At 42.2% G+C, this 14,719-nt stretch overlaps 1 protein-coding gene across 1 annotated transcript; it reads right to left on the reverse strand.

Annotated features, from left to right (window-relative positions):
- Positions 1–6,540: 6,540 nt before the first annotated feature.
- On the reverse strand, positions 6,541–14,423 carry LOC125155512 (apolipoprotein R-like). The gene is made up of 4 exons (XM_047840921.1): positions 14,276–14,423; positions 10,370–10,540; positions 7,524–7,699; positions 6,541–6,968 (listed from the first exon to the last, which is right to left on the reverse strand). Exons 1-4 carry the CDS (start codon positions 14,358–14,360, stop codon positions 6,828–6,830), a joined length of 573 nt encoding a protein of 190 aa, XP_047696877.1. The 5' UTR covers positions 14,361–14,423; the 3' UTR covers positions 6,541–6,827.
- Between the last annotated feature and the right edge of the window lie 296 nt (positions 14,424–14,719).

Below are 14,719 nucleotides of genomic sequence, written 5' to 3' on the forward strand. Positions count from 1 at the left end.
CTCTCTCTGCCCCTCCCCCGTTCATGCTCTGTCTCTCTCTGTCCCAGAAATAAATAAACGTTAAAAAAAATTTTTTTTAAATAAATAAATAAATAAATAACGACAACAAAAAAGCAGTCTACCCATTTCTCTCATCCCTCCCACCCCTTTCCTCTGACAAGCAACCATCTGTTCTCTGTATCTGTGAGCTTAGTCATAAACATATATTAGATTCCACACAGAAGAGAGATCATATGCTATTTGTGCTTCTCTGACTTATTTCACTTAGTATAATGCCCTGAAGATCCATCCATGTGGTAGTCCTACCATACACTGTTGTTTTCATTTCAGTTTCCCTGATAATTAATCAAATTGATCATCTTTTTATAGGTCTATAGGCCAGTTGAATGTCTTTTTTGTGGAGGCACTTCTGGTCTTTTGTCCATTCTTTTGGTGGGTTGGTTATATTGTTCTCATTGATTTGTAAGCGCTCTTTATATATTTTGGATATAAGTCCTTAGCTGGACACGAGTATTACCAGTACCACTTCTCAGCTTGCAGCCTTTGCACTCCCTTAATAGGTGTCTGTGTTAGCGTGCCCATGCTGCTGTAGCGACCTATCACAGATTGGGTGCCTCAAACAACAGAGATTTATTTTCCCACATTTCCGGAGACTGGAAGTTTGAGATCAAAGTGTTAGCAGGTTTGGTTTCTTATGAGGGCTGGGAGGGAGATTTCTGTTCCTGAATATGGTCATCCCTTTGTATGCACACATGTCTAATCTGTGTGTGTGTGTGTGTGTGTGTGTCCAAACTCCCTCTTCGAATGAGAATACCAGTCATATGACTAAGGCCCACCTCAAAGACCTCATTTTAACTCAATCGCCTTTCTAAAGACTTTATCTCTGAATACAGTTTCATTCTGACGTACTAGAATACCTCAGACCTGAACATATGAATTTGGGGGGTGGGGGGAGAGACAGTTTATCCCAATTCACTGGCTTTTTTTCTTTTGAGATACAATGAACATTTCACAAATTCACCATTTTAAAGTGTGTGATGCATATGGTCATGCAACCATCACCACTATTGAATTGTAGAACATTTTCATCACCCTAAAAAGAAACCCCACACCCTTTAGTAGTTACTCTTCATCCTTCCCCTCCAGTCTCTGGCAACTAGTAGACAGTTAATCCACTTTCTGTCTCTATACATTTGGCTATTCTGGACACTTCACATAAATGGAAACCTTACCTTCATGTCTGGCTTCTTTGACTCAACGTAATGATGCCAGGGTTCATCCATGTTTAGGAGGTGTCAGTATTTCATTCCTTTTTATGACTGAATAATATCCTATTGTGTGGATAGACCCCATCTTGTTTATCCACTCATCAGGTGGGTGGTGTCCACGTTTTTGGTTATTATGAATAATGCTGTTATGAATGTTCATGTGTGCACATGGTTGTATGAAGATATGCTTTCAATTCTCTTGGGTGGATAACTAGAAGTGAACTGCTGGATCATATAGTAATCTAATTTTTCAAGGGACTGCCAAATTGTTTTCATAACAGCTACAATATTTTCCATTCCTACTGACAATGTATGAACGTCATCGTCGAGGATGGGAACTGTGGCGTTATTGTGGCTTTGATTTGTGTTTCTCTAATGACTAATGACCCTGAGTATCCTTTCATGGGCTTATTGGCCATTTTTACACCTTATTTGGAAAGCCTTTATTGTGTCTTTAAATGAGCAGAAATGTTTATTTTAAAATTGGATAATTTATAACTTTTTCCATATTGCTTTTTATATTGTTGTATAGAAGAGATGCTTGCCTACTTTAAGATCATGAACCTAATCTTCTATATGTGTTATTTATTTTTTACCTTTCACATGTAGACCTATATTCCACTTTGGATTTCTTGGGGGCAGGGTAAGGTAAGGATCAAGGTATAATTTTTTCACGTAGCTTTCCAACTGATGTAGAAAATATGTATTGAAAAAAGCATCCGTCCCCACCACACTGAAGAGTCAAATTTGTCATAATTATGGTGGCTATTTTAAGGTAAATATAAATTTTATATATCAGCTTGATTCTATTTGTACCAACACTGTCTTAATCTAGTTTTATAACCAGTCTTGAAAGCTAGCAGTATTAGTCCTCCAGCTTTGTTTTGTTTCCAGATTATTTTGGCTATTCTTGGCCCTCTTCATAGCCCTGGGCTTTTCTGTTAAACCCAGAAAAGGAGCAGATTACTTGTTTTTGGTTTGTGTTATCGTAGAGGGAATTACATTCAGCAGAGAATTTAAAAAATTGATCTTTTGTACTAAGTCTTAGCTCGGGTAACTCCAAACATCCCTTTATGAAATGATTATTGAACACTTACTGTGAACAAAGCCCACAGATGAAATGGTAAGTGTATCGTATGGCAAAGGTTAGTTCTGCCTTCGATGGGTAGTGGTCAAAGATGTTCAACAGAATCAACAGAATCAAAGTTTTTATGTAGTAAAAACTCAAGAGAAAGGAACAAGGTTGATAGATCAATATGGAGGGGATCATAGAAATCCCAGGAGACACTGAGCATCCCCCTAAAAAGACCTATAGATACGTGTCCCATTTAAAAATAAAACAGGGGAAGCATGCCCTGGTGACTTGGTCGGGTTACATGTCTGACTTCAGCTCAGGTCATGATCCCATGGTTCGTGAGTTTGAGCCTTGCATTAGGCCCTGTGCTGACAGCTCAGAGCCTGGAGCCTGCTTCAGATTCTGTCTCTCTCTGACCTTCCCTTGCTCATGCTTTGTCTCTCTCTCTCTTAAAAATAAGTAAACATTAAAAAAAAAACTTTTTAAAAGTAAAAAGTTCATTTCAGAACCCCTGAATAGGAGACCCAGAAGGGAAATCTCTAGGGTGGAGGGCAGGAAGGGGGGTGGAACTGAAATTGCACCTGACGTGTCTGAGCATTCAGAAGTAGAGCACTAGATTGCTTTTCCATGTACAGTACAAGAGGGTTCCCGTTTCTCCATATCCTCGCCAGTATCTGTTGTTTCCTGAGTTGTTCATTTTAGCCACTCTGACTGGTGTGAGGTGGTATCTCAACGTGGTTTTGATTTGTATTTCCCTGATGATGAGTGACATTGAGCATCTTTTCATGTGTCTGTTGGCCATCTGGATGACTTCTTTGGAAAAGCGTCTATTCATGTCTGCTGCCCATTATCTTCACTGGATTATTTGTTTTTCAGGTATTGAGTTTGGTAAGTTCTTTATAGATTTTGGATACTAACCCTTTATCTGATATGTCATTTGCAAATATCTTCTCCCATTCTGTCAGTTGCCTTTTAGTTTTGTTGATCGTTTCCTTTGCAGTGCAGAAGCTGTTTATATTGATGAGGTCCGAATAGTTCATTTTTGCTTTTATTTCCCTTGTCTTCAGAGATGCGTCAAGCAAGAATTGCTGAGACTGAGGTCAAAGAGGTTTTTGTCGGGGCGCCTGGGTGGCACAGTCGGTTAAGCGTCCGACTTCAGCCAGGTCACGATCTCGCGGTCCGTGAGTTCGAGCCCCGCGTCGGGCTCTGGGCTGATGGCTCAGAGCCTGGAGCCTGCTTCCGATTCTGTGTCTCCCTCTCTCTCTGCCCCTCCCCCGTTCATGCTCTGTCTCTCTCTGTCCCAAAAATAAATAAACGTTGAAAAAAAAAATTTTTAAAGAGGTTTTTGTCTGTTTTCTCCTCTAGGGTTTTGATGGTTTTCTGTGTCACATTTGGTCCTTTCATCCATTTTGAGTCAAATCATGGAAAGAGCCCAGATGTCCATCAACGGATGAATGGATAAAGGAGATGTGGTTTATATATACAATGGAATACTATTTGGCAATGAGAAAGAATGAAATGCTGCCATTTGCAGCAACATGGACAGAACTGGAGAGTATTATGCTCAGTGAAATAAGTCAGTCAGAGAAAGACAGATATCGTATGTTTTCACTCATATGTGGAACCTGAGAAACGTAACAGAAGACCATGGGGGACAGGAAGGGGAAAAATAGTTTCAAACAGAGAGGGAGGCAAACCATTAGAGACACTTAAATACAGAGGAAAAACTGAGGATTGATAGGGGGAGGGGCAAAGGAGAGGGGAGAATGAGTGATGGGCATTGAGGAGGGCACTTGTTGGGATGAACACTGGGTATTGTATGTAAGCAACGCATCAAGGGAATCTTGATTCCCTCCAAAACCAAGAGTATACTGTATACACTGTATGTTAGCCAACTTGACCATTAATTATATTTAAAAAATAAAATAAAATACAATAATAACCCCCCTCCCAAAATAAATATATCCTCCTTCTGGTTAAGTTTTCAGGATACAAAATTTATTTAAAAACAGGAAAGAAAAGAAATATGGCACTAGACTCTAAAAAATCAATGGGAGCATGTGGCAAGAATCGGCAACAACAACAGAAAACTTAACCAAAAACCAAGATAAAATATTCATGCCATAAAAAGTAAAGCATTTTCTTGTAAGGAAATACATTCACAAATCATTGCTTGGCTTCCCTTGGGTTAGCAAAGCTTAAGATTTGCTCAGTCACAATAAGGTAAACCCTGACTATTAATTGAATCAAGGAGTCGGATACAAGTATATCGAGGAAAGATGGTACACTGTAAAGGACCTAACCTCTAGTCTCTCTTGAGAGTGAGCCAAAACATAATGAAAAATAATAAATAAGCATAAGTGGAATGAGAGCGTTATTTGGAAATCTGTAGATAAATATCCTAAGAAAGAGCTAAAGGTGTTGAAAGTGGTTATTTGGGGAGCAAATGACCAAAGGATGGGATTGGGTGGGTCGGAGTACTAGAGTTTTCATTACAAGAGTTTTTGGATTATTTGACTTTTTTTTTTAATTTTTTTTTCAACGTTTATTTATTTTTGGGACAGAGAGATACAGAGCATGAACGGGGAGGGGCAGAGAGAGAGGGAGACACAGAATCGAAAACAGGCTCCAGGCTCTGAGCCCTCAGCCCAGAGCCCGATGCGGGGCTCGAACTCACCGACCGCGAGATCGTGACCTGGCTGAAGTCGGACGCTTAACCGACTGGGCCACCCAGGCGCCCCTCATTTTTATTTTTTATATACACCTTTGTAAGGTTTGAATTCCTCTGTGTGTGTGTGTGTGTGTGTGTGTGTGTGTGTGTGTTTTCCCTGATTATAATTATGTGTAATTAAGTTAGAATTCACAAATACAAAGATTGTGGCATAATTCACATCGGTGTGAAAATGTCTCCACACTGTCCTCCCTAGAGACTGTGGGAAAGGAAATACGGAAAGATGCGTTATTTCAGAGATTCTTCTGCATCTTCTCTACAGCGTGGGGCCCATGCCTGGAATGGGTGACTCTTTGTTTATTTCACACATTCGTGAGTTTTGGGGTAAAAACCGTGACTGAGACTAGGGAAAGAGGGTGAGCTAAATGCTTTCCCTAATAAAGTGAAGGGAAACTAGTTTCCAGGACAGCGGGAGCGTGAACGGATGAAGTTCGACAAGGAGAGATTTGAGAAGGGAAAGTGTCGGGCTGGAACGGCCTCGAGGCTGACAAGGTCATGCAGAGAAAATCAGCCAGAAGATATTCCCTGGTGGAAGGGGAAAGCAACGGTCTTTTAAAATCACAGTTCTGGAACATTCAGTGTGGAAGTCCAGTCTTGGGTAGCCATCCGTATACCCCTCTGTTAAGTCTAAAGCTTTATTAAAAGTCTGCTATGAAACTTTCTCACGTGGCACCCGTTTTGACACAACCAAAGAAAAGAATAGAGATTTTCTCTATTATGGATCAAGATGCGGTGGAGAAGCAGAGGCCGGGGTGAAGCAAGCATGGGTGGCAATGAGATTTCAGAGGATGTGAATGATTGGAAGAAGAGGTGACTGTCCCAAATGAACATTTCCCAAGAGTATCCAGAGCTGTAAGGGGAACATCTGACGGACAAGCCCCTGAGGAGTTTCCCCAGCCCCTTCGGTCCTTTCTCCCATTTCTGTGTGCTCCTTTACAGGCTTCCCTGGGCTCTGGCTTCTCAGGGTCCGGCCTTCTATTCTCTTGGGGAGACTCCCTTCAGGCGGCTAGACAGTTTGTCCCCCAGAGAGAGCTGGGTGGCCGAGGAGCTCGTAGGCCCCCAGGGTGGCTCTTCGCCAATAACAGACAGTTGCTGCACAATGACAACCCAGTTCCTCTCCCTGGAAAAACTTACCTGGGACAAAAGTTCAGCAAATTCGTCATCCAGAGCTCTCTCTGGGTCAAGGCTAAACCACTAGGGAAAGAAAGCGAAGACTTGGAGGAAAATGAGATGTTTGGCCTGGGCACTGAAGGCGGAGTACGAAGTGGAGAGGGCGGGTAAAGATACCTCACACAAGGCACAGGGATATATTTTTGAGGACTACATACACCTTGTGATGCCATATAATAGAGACGAGAGTTAATTAGAGAAACGTTAAGAAGTGATTTGTACGGGGCGTTACGCTTTCGTTACACGGGCATCCAAGTGAAAACAAGGACACTGGATTTTTGACAGGTGATTATTTATTTCTGTCATGCCATCACATCCAGGACAGCAGAAGCGTAGGCTGAGCAAAGAGACAGACCCATAGCTCCACGTGATCGGTGGCACTAAGGATATCAACAGATTCTCCTAAGACAGGTCTTTTTTTCTTTCTTTTTCTTTTTTTTTTTTTTTTTTTTTTTAGTAAACAGCACTTAAGGAACAATTAGTAGGGTTGCTAACTGGAAAAATGTACCTAATTCTCTCTTTTTTGCAGGGAGGCGGCAGGCGTGGGGGGTGTGGACGTACTGGTTTCTCAACGGCATTCCCCTCAAGCCGAACTCTTGTCCAGGCGCTCAATCTCCACTGACAGCTTATACACCTCCAGGGCCATTTTCACGTCCTCCGGGGAGGGGAGGCATTCCAGGAGCTTTTTGCCTTTTAGCACTTGCTCACAGCCCATCTGCTCTACCTAAAAGAGATCCAAGGATAGATTCAGAGATTTCTCTCCAACTGTGAAAGTATTAAGATTTCTTCAGGAGGCCGCAGTGGTGACAGCAAAATGGGAGTAACGCGACCATCCTCGGGGCTGGTGGAAGAAATGAAAAGATTCTCTGTCTCAGCAGAGTGTTCACCCTAGAGCCCAGCACTCGCCCAGACCTCCCCATCCACGGCGAATAAATAACTGCTAAAGCAGGGAAGGAGCAAGCCTGCAGAAGACATCCGGAGGCTTCTTCAGGGACAACTGGCAAAGTCATAGCACGCGTTGTAGAAAACATGGCGCGAGGGGCCGGGTGACCTGGATCTACGGAACCCTCCTACCGAGGGGCTTGGTTCTTCTTGCCAGAAAGATGAGAGAATTAGAACTTGCTTTAACGAGCTCATCAAGTGCTTTGAGGCGGATTTTCAACAACTCAGAAATGAGTCCGGGTCGAAGTCAGATCTCATCCATGTTGGTTGACAGTGCTCTGCCACCGATGACCAGTTTTAGAATGGGATGGGACATCCTGAAATGTGTGCCACTTACCCACTGACACTTGGGCACTGCTGGCAACCACATTCCGTTCCCGGAGCAGGTAAGATTTGGGGAACCAACCACATCATAGCCATCATCACACCGGACGGTCACATTTTCAGGCTCAACGTACTGGCGCTTAGGCACAGTCAGGTCTCCATTCTTTATCTCTGGTTTCTGACACAGGGCTGGAATGGAAACACAGTTTTGATCATCCTGTGAGTAAGATCTTATGAAAGCGAAGAATCCCGAGGGGGTGAGAAACATGGATGGTAAATTATACCCGCATGCTGAGAGTTGTGCTTTGTCTCCATTTGTTGTGTGATTATGACAATAAAATTGGTAATGAGAATAATGCTAGTTTACACACTATCGTCAACATAAAACACTGTGATTGTCTCCATTGGACTAGAGAGGGAAAGCAATCATGTAAAATGCTATTATTGTTTCTATTTTGCTAGAAGGAAAAACTAGGTGCAGAGACTTTATGTGACTTGTCTAAGGTTGCACAGCTTTTAGGTGGCATGACTATAATATAAGCCTAAGTACGTGGCGCCGGAATCTGAGTTTTTAAAACTACTCTATCTGGAAACCTCACTCTTCTTATGATCTCAAGTACGTAATTTTTCTTCGCATACCCTTGACCCCTTTCTGTGTTAAGTGAAGACAATGGTGAGAAATTAGCCCCTTGAGTTGCTATTTGCAGTGTGATTTTTACAAGGCACACCTAATCTTGGTGGTCAACCAGAAATCTCCTGTTAGGCCAATTTCATTACGAGAAGATGAACGGGATGTGTGAGGCTCTGATGGAGCTATCAGACACCCCGGGGAGGTTTCGAATTTATCCATAAGAACAGTCATTGAAACTGAAGCAGGTACTCACAGAAATGTTGGGAAATCCTCAATGATACTTTCAAATTAAAAACTGCTATCTCTCTGTGCAAGAAACAGAACCACACACACATAGACACTTGGATTATGTTAAAGGCAGCAGTTGTGGAACCTATGGCCCATTTAATAAGTGGCACACAGCTTATTGATTATCCACCAGGGAAAACCAAACTTTGAACCCCACTCTCTACCACAGATGCATAGTAATTTCAGGTAGGTTGGCAATATCAGTGTGAAAGGTGAAACCATAAAGACCTGTAAGATAACACAGGAGAGTATTTTTGTTGTGTTTTGTTGTTGTATAGGCTGTTGCCTTGTGGTGAGCAAATATTTCTTCAACAAGACACAAAAGTTTCCAATACCAAGGAAGATACTGGAAAATGGAAATAAATTGGGATTTAAAACTTATGTTTATCGAAATTGGAATTTAGAACTCATGTATGAATGTAAATTGTTATAACCGCTTTCGGACAAAATTTGACGTCATCTTCTAAACATGAATATATGTACACTCTACAAAATAGCAATTTACTCCTGAGTTTATTCTTAATAGAAAGGTTTGCACATTTGTACCAAGAGACATGCACAAAAGTGTTCCTAAGAGTATTATTCATAATGGCCAAAAACATGAAAAACCTCAAACGTTTATAAAGTACATGAAGTGTGGTCTATTCACCCAAAATAATATTATAAAGTAACGGAAATGAATAAACTATCACTATGTGTAAGAACATAGATGGTTTTCCAGACCTAATGAAGAAAGAAGCCACGCACCAAAGACAAGCATGACCTCCTCTGTATAAAGTTGGCAAAACTAATCCATAGTGTTGGAAGGTGTGAGAGGGACAGTAAAGTATCCCCAGGCTGAAAAGTTACTCTGAGACCAAAAAAAAAAAAAAAAAAAAAAAACAAAGCAGGCCATTCCATACAGTTCACACAGAATTTTATTGAGAGTACCTTACTGATTCAGGGGGCGGGGCGGAATCAGGCAGACGACGATCCAAGCCCTGCACAGCAATTCCCAAAAAAGTCTGGACTTCAGTCCACAGATTTCTTTAGAGCGAGGAGGCATTGTAGTACAGGCCACTATAGTAAGATCAAAGGGTTCAAAGCACCTAACTGACAGCTAACATTTAAGCAGATCTTGTGGTGGTATCTAGACTTTAGGAAGAGGAAAGACTTTTATCTCTAAGATTCGTGAAAGGCCAAAGCAAGCCTCCCCCTGTACCGGCCTTGGAGGGCATTTTTAAGGTATGTTTAGTTATCTCCAACAGGCCTGAAACACATAGCCCCAAGAGAGGTCATCAAGGGAACAGGAACAAGGTGCAGTCAGTGTCGTCAGCACTTCTACACGTAGAATGGGCATAGCAACCGTCTCTGGGGAAGAGAGCCATGCGGTGTGTCAAGGTCAGGTTCACATTGTGATAATTGTTGATCTTCACACCCAACATTGGTACACTTTTCTGTAGTATGTTACATTTCAGGTAAAACTTTCATTGAAACAAAGCAGGGGCGCCTGGGTGGCTCAGTTGGCTAAACGTCCAACTTCAACTCAGGCCACGATCTCGTGGTATGTGAGTTCGAGCCCCGCATCGGGCTCTGGGCTGAAGCTCGGAGCCTGGAGCCTGCTTCAGATTCTTTCTCTGCCCGTCCCCCACTCATGCTCTGTCTGTCTCTCTGTCAAAAATACATAAACACTGAAAAAAAATTTTTTTTAAAAAGCGAAAAATGGCCCTCTAGATTACCTCTGAAAACATACACAATTGGTAACAATGGTTACTTCAAGAATGATAAGCTGGATGATGGTTCAGACTTGTAAAATATTGTATATATGCATGTGTTAATGAGTCGATAAATAAAATAAAAATTTGTCAGTGTTTCCCCTGGCTGGGAAGAGACTCTACAGTCAGAACTTTCCTGGAGGCTCTACTTTTTTTAGTCAGGGTCATCAGTAAAGTTGAGGTTACCTTTACATTCAGGAGCCGAAGCCGACCAGCGGGAGTTTCTGCAGGTGATTTTGGACTGTCCAACCAGAACGTAACCTTCATTGCATTTATACTGCACCGCAGTAGTAAAGGAGAAAAATGAGCTCACGTCTTTATGGAATCCATGGGCAACGCTTGGGAACATTTTGCAATCTTGAATGATAAAAGAGAAGGGTGGAAGGCAATGAGCCAAATATAATGAACAATTCCAAATGAGGGACTCTTCCTGTTTCATAGAAGGAAGTCATTAAGTTATACTGTAGAGGGGTATTTTATTTCCTTGACAAAATCAACAGGAATGATTTGCCGAGGTCTTAGCAACTTGCTAGCCACTGGGTTAACCATTTTATATGTTATACCATTTAACGCTCACACCAGCTGAGTCACTATGATCATCAAACCCATTCTAGAGAAAAGGAAACACAATCTTAGAGGGATCAGATGTTCTGCCAAAGGTCACAGCTAGTAAGTGCTTGCAACAGGAATCGAATTTAGACATTGAAGTAAGGTTTGCCTCCAAGTCCAAGGGTACTTACTGGAATACTGTTATTTTCTTTTCTCTGCCGTGATCATTGGATACTTATTCTATGTGGCATCAGTGGGTATGTAAAGGCCATCAAACGGAAGTCTTTGTTCTTATTTTTTGCAAAGTCAAGTGGCATCTCATAATTGATGAACTTGGTGGCTCAGAATCAGTTAGAAAACCCTTAACTCCTTTGCCCAAACCAAAGGCACGAAAAGATTAGGAATTTCATTTTTGCCATTTAAATTAGTCTCGGGTGAGTCAAATGAGGTGGGTGCATTTCTCCTTCGCAGTGACAGGGCCCACTGAGAAAGCCCAATACATCTCTTTTCAACTCGGGAGGACATTAGACACAGTGGCCTAGTGTCGAGCTCCTGCCTGGGAAATCGAAACTGCAAAGGTGGGCTGCCTAGTGGCCCCGCTGGTGAGAGAGAAGGACAGATTTCTGCTGCCTTGAGATTGGCCTGTACTCCTGACATTATTCGGGACAAGGGATGAATGCATACTTCCGGTGAATTGGAAATGGGCCGCATGAAAAAGACAGCCCTGGTGGTGTTGTCTTCAGGCCCGTGCAGAGGGAGCCCTGGAGGTGGGAAGAAAGCCTCTGTGTAGATAAAATCTCCAGGAGTCACCAGGTATTTAGGAGACAGGAAAGAGGAAGTGATCAGCCAGTATTGGAGATGGATCCGGGATCAAGCCGACCAGGGAACTGCACTTAGCAGATCCTCAGCCATTGTGATGAAGGCTCCACCAAGAAACAACAACAAAAACACGGGCGAGACAGCACGCCCGAAACACTCTTGCTGGCAAGACTCGGCTCAGATCGAGTACTGTTTCCCTTACCTCTGCGGTTCGCAAAGCTGCAACTCTGAGGCGTTCAGAAAGCATAGGCATAGGAATCCCAAAGTCAGTCCTGTTTTTGTTACGAGGAAAAGGAATCGGCCTGTGTAAGTCAACAGCTTCCATAGAGCTTTCCTTGAACTGCAGCTCAAGCACCTCCATAGAAATATCAAGAATAGCTCTTCATTTTTATGAATAAACCTACAGAGGGAGTTTTGTAGCTCGGGCTCTTCAGGTAATATTAAGGAAGCATACTTGCAACGTACTTAGCAAGGTAAGATGTCGCCGCATGCGGAGTTAGACCACTGTCCTGGTCACTGCAGCGCCAGATTCGGGCCAGAAACGAGTGCTGTAGGACCAGAAACGAGTGCTGTAGGAGAAGGTGTTGGCAGAATGGAGGGAAGGCCTCCAGGTGTAAGCTGGAGATACATCCTGAAGGACGGGTGAAAGCTGAGTGGTTGATAAGATAGGCAAGGCAGCGTCATACGGAGGCAATGAGCCAAGTCTGGCATCAGAAGCTTATTACTGTGAAGGAAGGGAGGTTCAAGTCAGAGCGGACAGACATTATATACCATTTCAGAGGGTTGGGGCCATAGGGAACAGGAAGAGAGGAGGCAACAGCAGAGAGAGGGGGAGGGAAATGGACACATGAAGAAATCATTGGGAGACTTGACAAATTTGACGGGGCCTTCCTCTGCTGCCTCCGACTCCAAGAGAGAGGGACTCAGAGATGAAGCTGGAAAACTAAAAATCCCCCGAGCACGAGGTTCTTCATCCTGCATCCACTCTACGACCTAAAATTAATATTGCCACCCAACAATTTTCATGCATCTGATGTGAGAAGTCATCCTCCAGAGAAGGATGCTTCCTTAGTAAACCCACGCTTTCCACCACCCCCCACCCCCCCGACCACTCTCAGTGATGAAGAAAGCATGGCTTCTACACTCTGAAATCAGTAAGAACATGCAGCCCTTGTTCTGGGTTGGGATTTTCCAGCCAAGCCATCTCAAGTCCTCAGTCTTCAGGCCATGAAAATCCTTTCAGAGAATACGTTTATAAATATTTTTAAATGTGAAACATTAGTTCTCTCAGACAAAAAAAAATAATATTAGATAACAAAAGAGGAAGATCTCACTTTGCTTAAAGGACATTTCCATTTAAATAACATAGAGGTAAATTTTTTTAAGTTTATTTATTTATTTTGAGAGAGAGAGAGTGTGAGAGAGCACACAAACGAGGGAGGGGCAGAGAGAGAGGAAAAGAGAGAATCCCAAGCAGGTTCCTCACTGTCAGCACAGAGCCCAATGCAGGGGGGTGTTCGGACCCACGAACTGTGAGATCATGACCTGAGCTGAAGTCAAGAGCCCGACGCTTAAGCGACAGAGCCACCCGGGCACCCCTCACATACCAATAAATTAATTACCATAGCAGCAGGTCTTCAATCAGTTCTGGTAAGTTCTCTCAAACACTTTTGTTTCTCATTCTGGTAAAAACTTCTCTACATTTCAATAACAATGCCTCACATTTATACGATGGCTTACAGTTCACAAAGTGCCCTATAATTTTACTCTAGACAATTTACTCAGTATTTGGTAAGAGAAAATATTTTAAAATTTTTATTTATTATTAGTTTTTAATTCCAGTATAGTTAACATACAGTGTTATATTAGTTCCAAGTATACAGTACAGTGATTCAACAGTTCTCTACATTATTCAGTGCTCATCATGATAAGTGTGCTCTTAATCCCTTCACCTGTTTAACCATTGCCTGCATCCCTCTCCCCTCTGGTAACCATCAGTTTGTTCTCTATACTTAGCAGTCTGTTTTTCAGTTGTCTCTTTTCTTTCTTTCTTTCTTTCTTTCTTTCTTTCTTTCTTTCTTTCTTCCTCTTTCTTTCATTCTTCCTTCCTTTCCTTCTTCCTTCCTTCCTTCCTTCTTTCCTTCCTTTTCTTTCTTCCTTCCTCCCTCCCTCCCTCTTCTTTCCTTCTTTTCTTTCTTTCTTTCTTTCTTTCTTTCTTCCTTTCCACACATGAGTGAAATCACATGGCATTTGTCTTTCTCTGACTGATGATTTTGCTGAGCATTAAACTCTCTCAAACCACCTGACAACAGAAAATATTTTTGCTTTTTGGATGGAAAGTATTTCTAATCAGTCAGTAACTAAGATTTTGGATGGCACAATTAACCTATTTGGAAAGTAAATTCGTCTTAAGCATTTTGCAGTATTTAAATATAAGACATTGATTTGAAAATTCAAGATTATTCCTTGCAAAAGCAGCCTCACAAGGATTTTTGCATATCAACATGTTTTTATTCTAGACATAATCACAGCTTCTACCTGAATTAAAATAATTTCTTTTACATTTTAAAATTCTTCATTTTTATTAGTATATAGTTGATTATACTCTCTCAAAAAGGTTACGAACTACCACTACTTGACGATATTCAGTTAGTTCTTTATTAGATATTTGTCCTCCACATCTTAGAGAGACTACCCTCCTTTCCCCGTAACTATTGTACTCACCACACAAGCCAGAAGGGCACAGAAGTAAGGTCAAGACCCCAAAGAGACACAGTGCTGGGAAAGCGCTCTGCAACTTGGAAGGCATGGCACAGTCTCAGAGGTGCCACACTGGGGCTCAGTGCTTCCAGACCCTTGAATCGATATGAAGAAAAGATCTCTAAATAACAATTGAAATGGTGCGTAAGTCAAAGCCTTGGCAAAGTCTCAGTTACGTGTCACTAAAGGGGAGGGGCTGGGGGAGTGACCAGAAGACCAAGTGCTGAGCACAGCTCTGATAGGGTAAGCTTTCCGTCTTCTTGGGGAGAAGAGTCTGGAGATTGATGGAAGAGCCCTCTGGAATTGTGTATGTAGTTACTGTTGTAATCCCAAGATTCTCTTGCTGTCCAGATGGGGCACATGATGAGTTCCTTTCTGGATATATTCATGATTCCTCTCCAAGTAACC

Source organism: Prionailurus viverrinus, chromosome F1 (genome assembly GCF_022837055.1).
Source record: "Prionailurus viverrinus isolate Anna chromosome F1, UM_Priviv_1.0, whole genome shotgun sequence".
NCBI classification, from domain to species: domain Eukaryota; kingdom Metazoa; phylum Chordata; class Mammalia; order Carnivora; family Felidae; genus Prionailurus; species Prionailurus viverrinus.

Excerpts from the sequence above, each read along its gene's own strand:
- LOC125155512 (XM_047840921.1), bottom strand. The coding sequence starts at position 14,360 with ATGCCTTCCAAGTTGCAGAGCGCTTTCCCAGCACTGTGTCTCTTTGGG. Across the intron at positions 7,700-10,369 it reads TTCGGCTCCTGAATGTAAAG|CCCTGTGTCAGAAACCAGAG; the intron begins GTAACCTCAACT and ends TTTCCATTCCAG. Across the intron at positions 6,969-7,523 it reads CAGTGCCCAAGTGTCAGTGG|GTAGAGCAGATGGGCTGTGA; the intron begins GTAAGTGGCACA and ends GATCTCTTTTAG.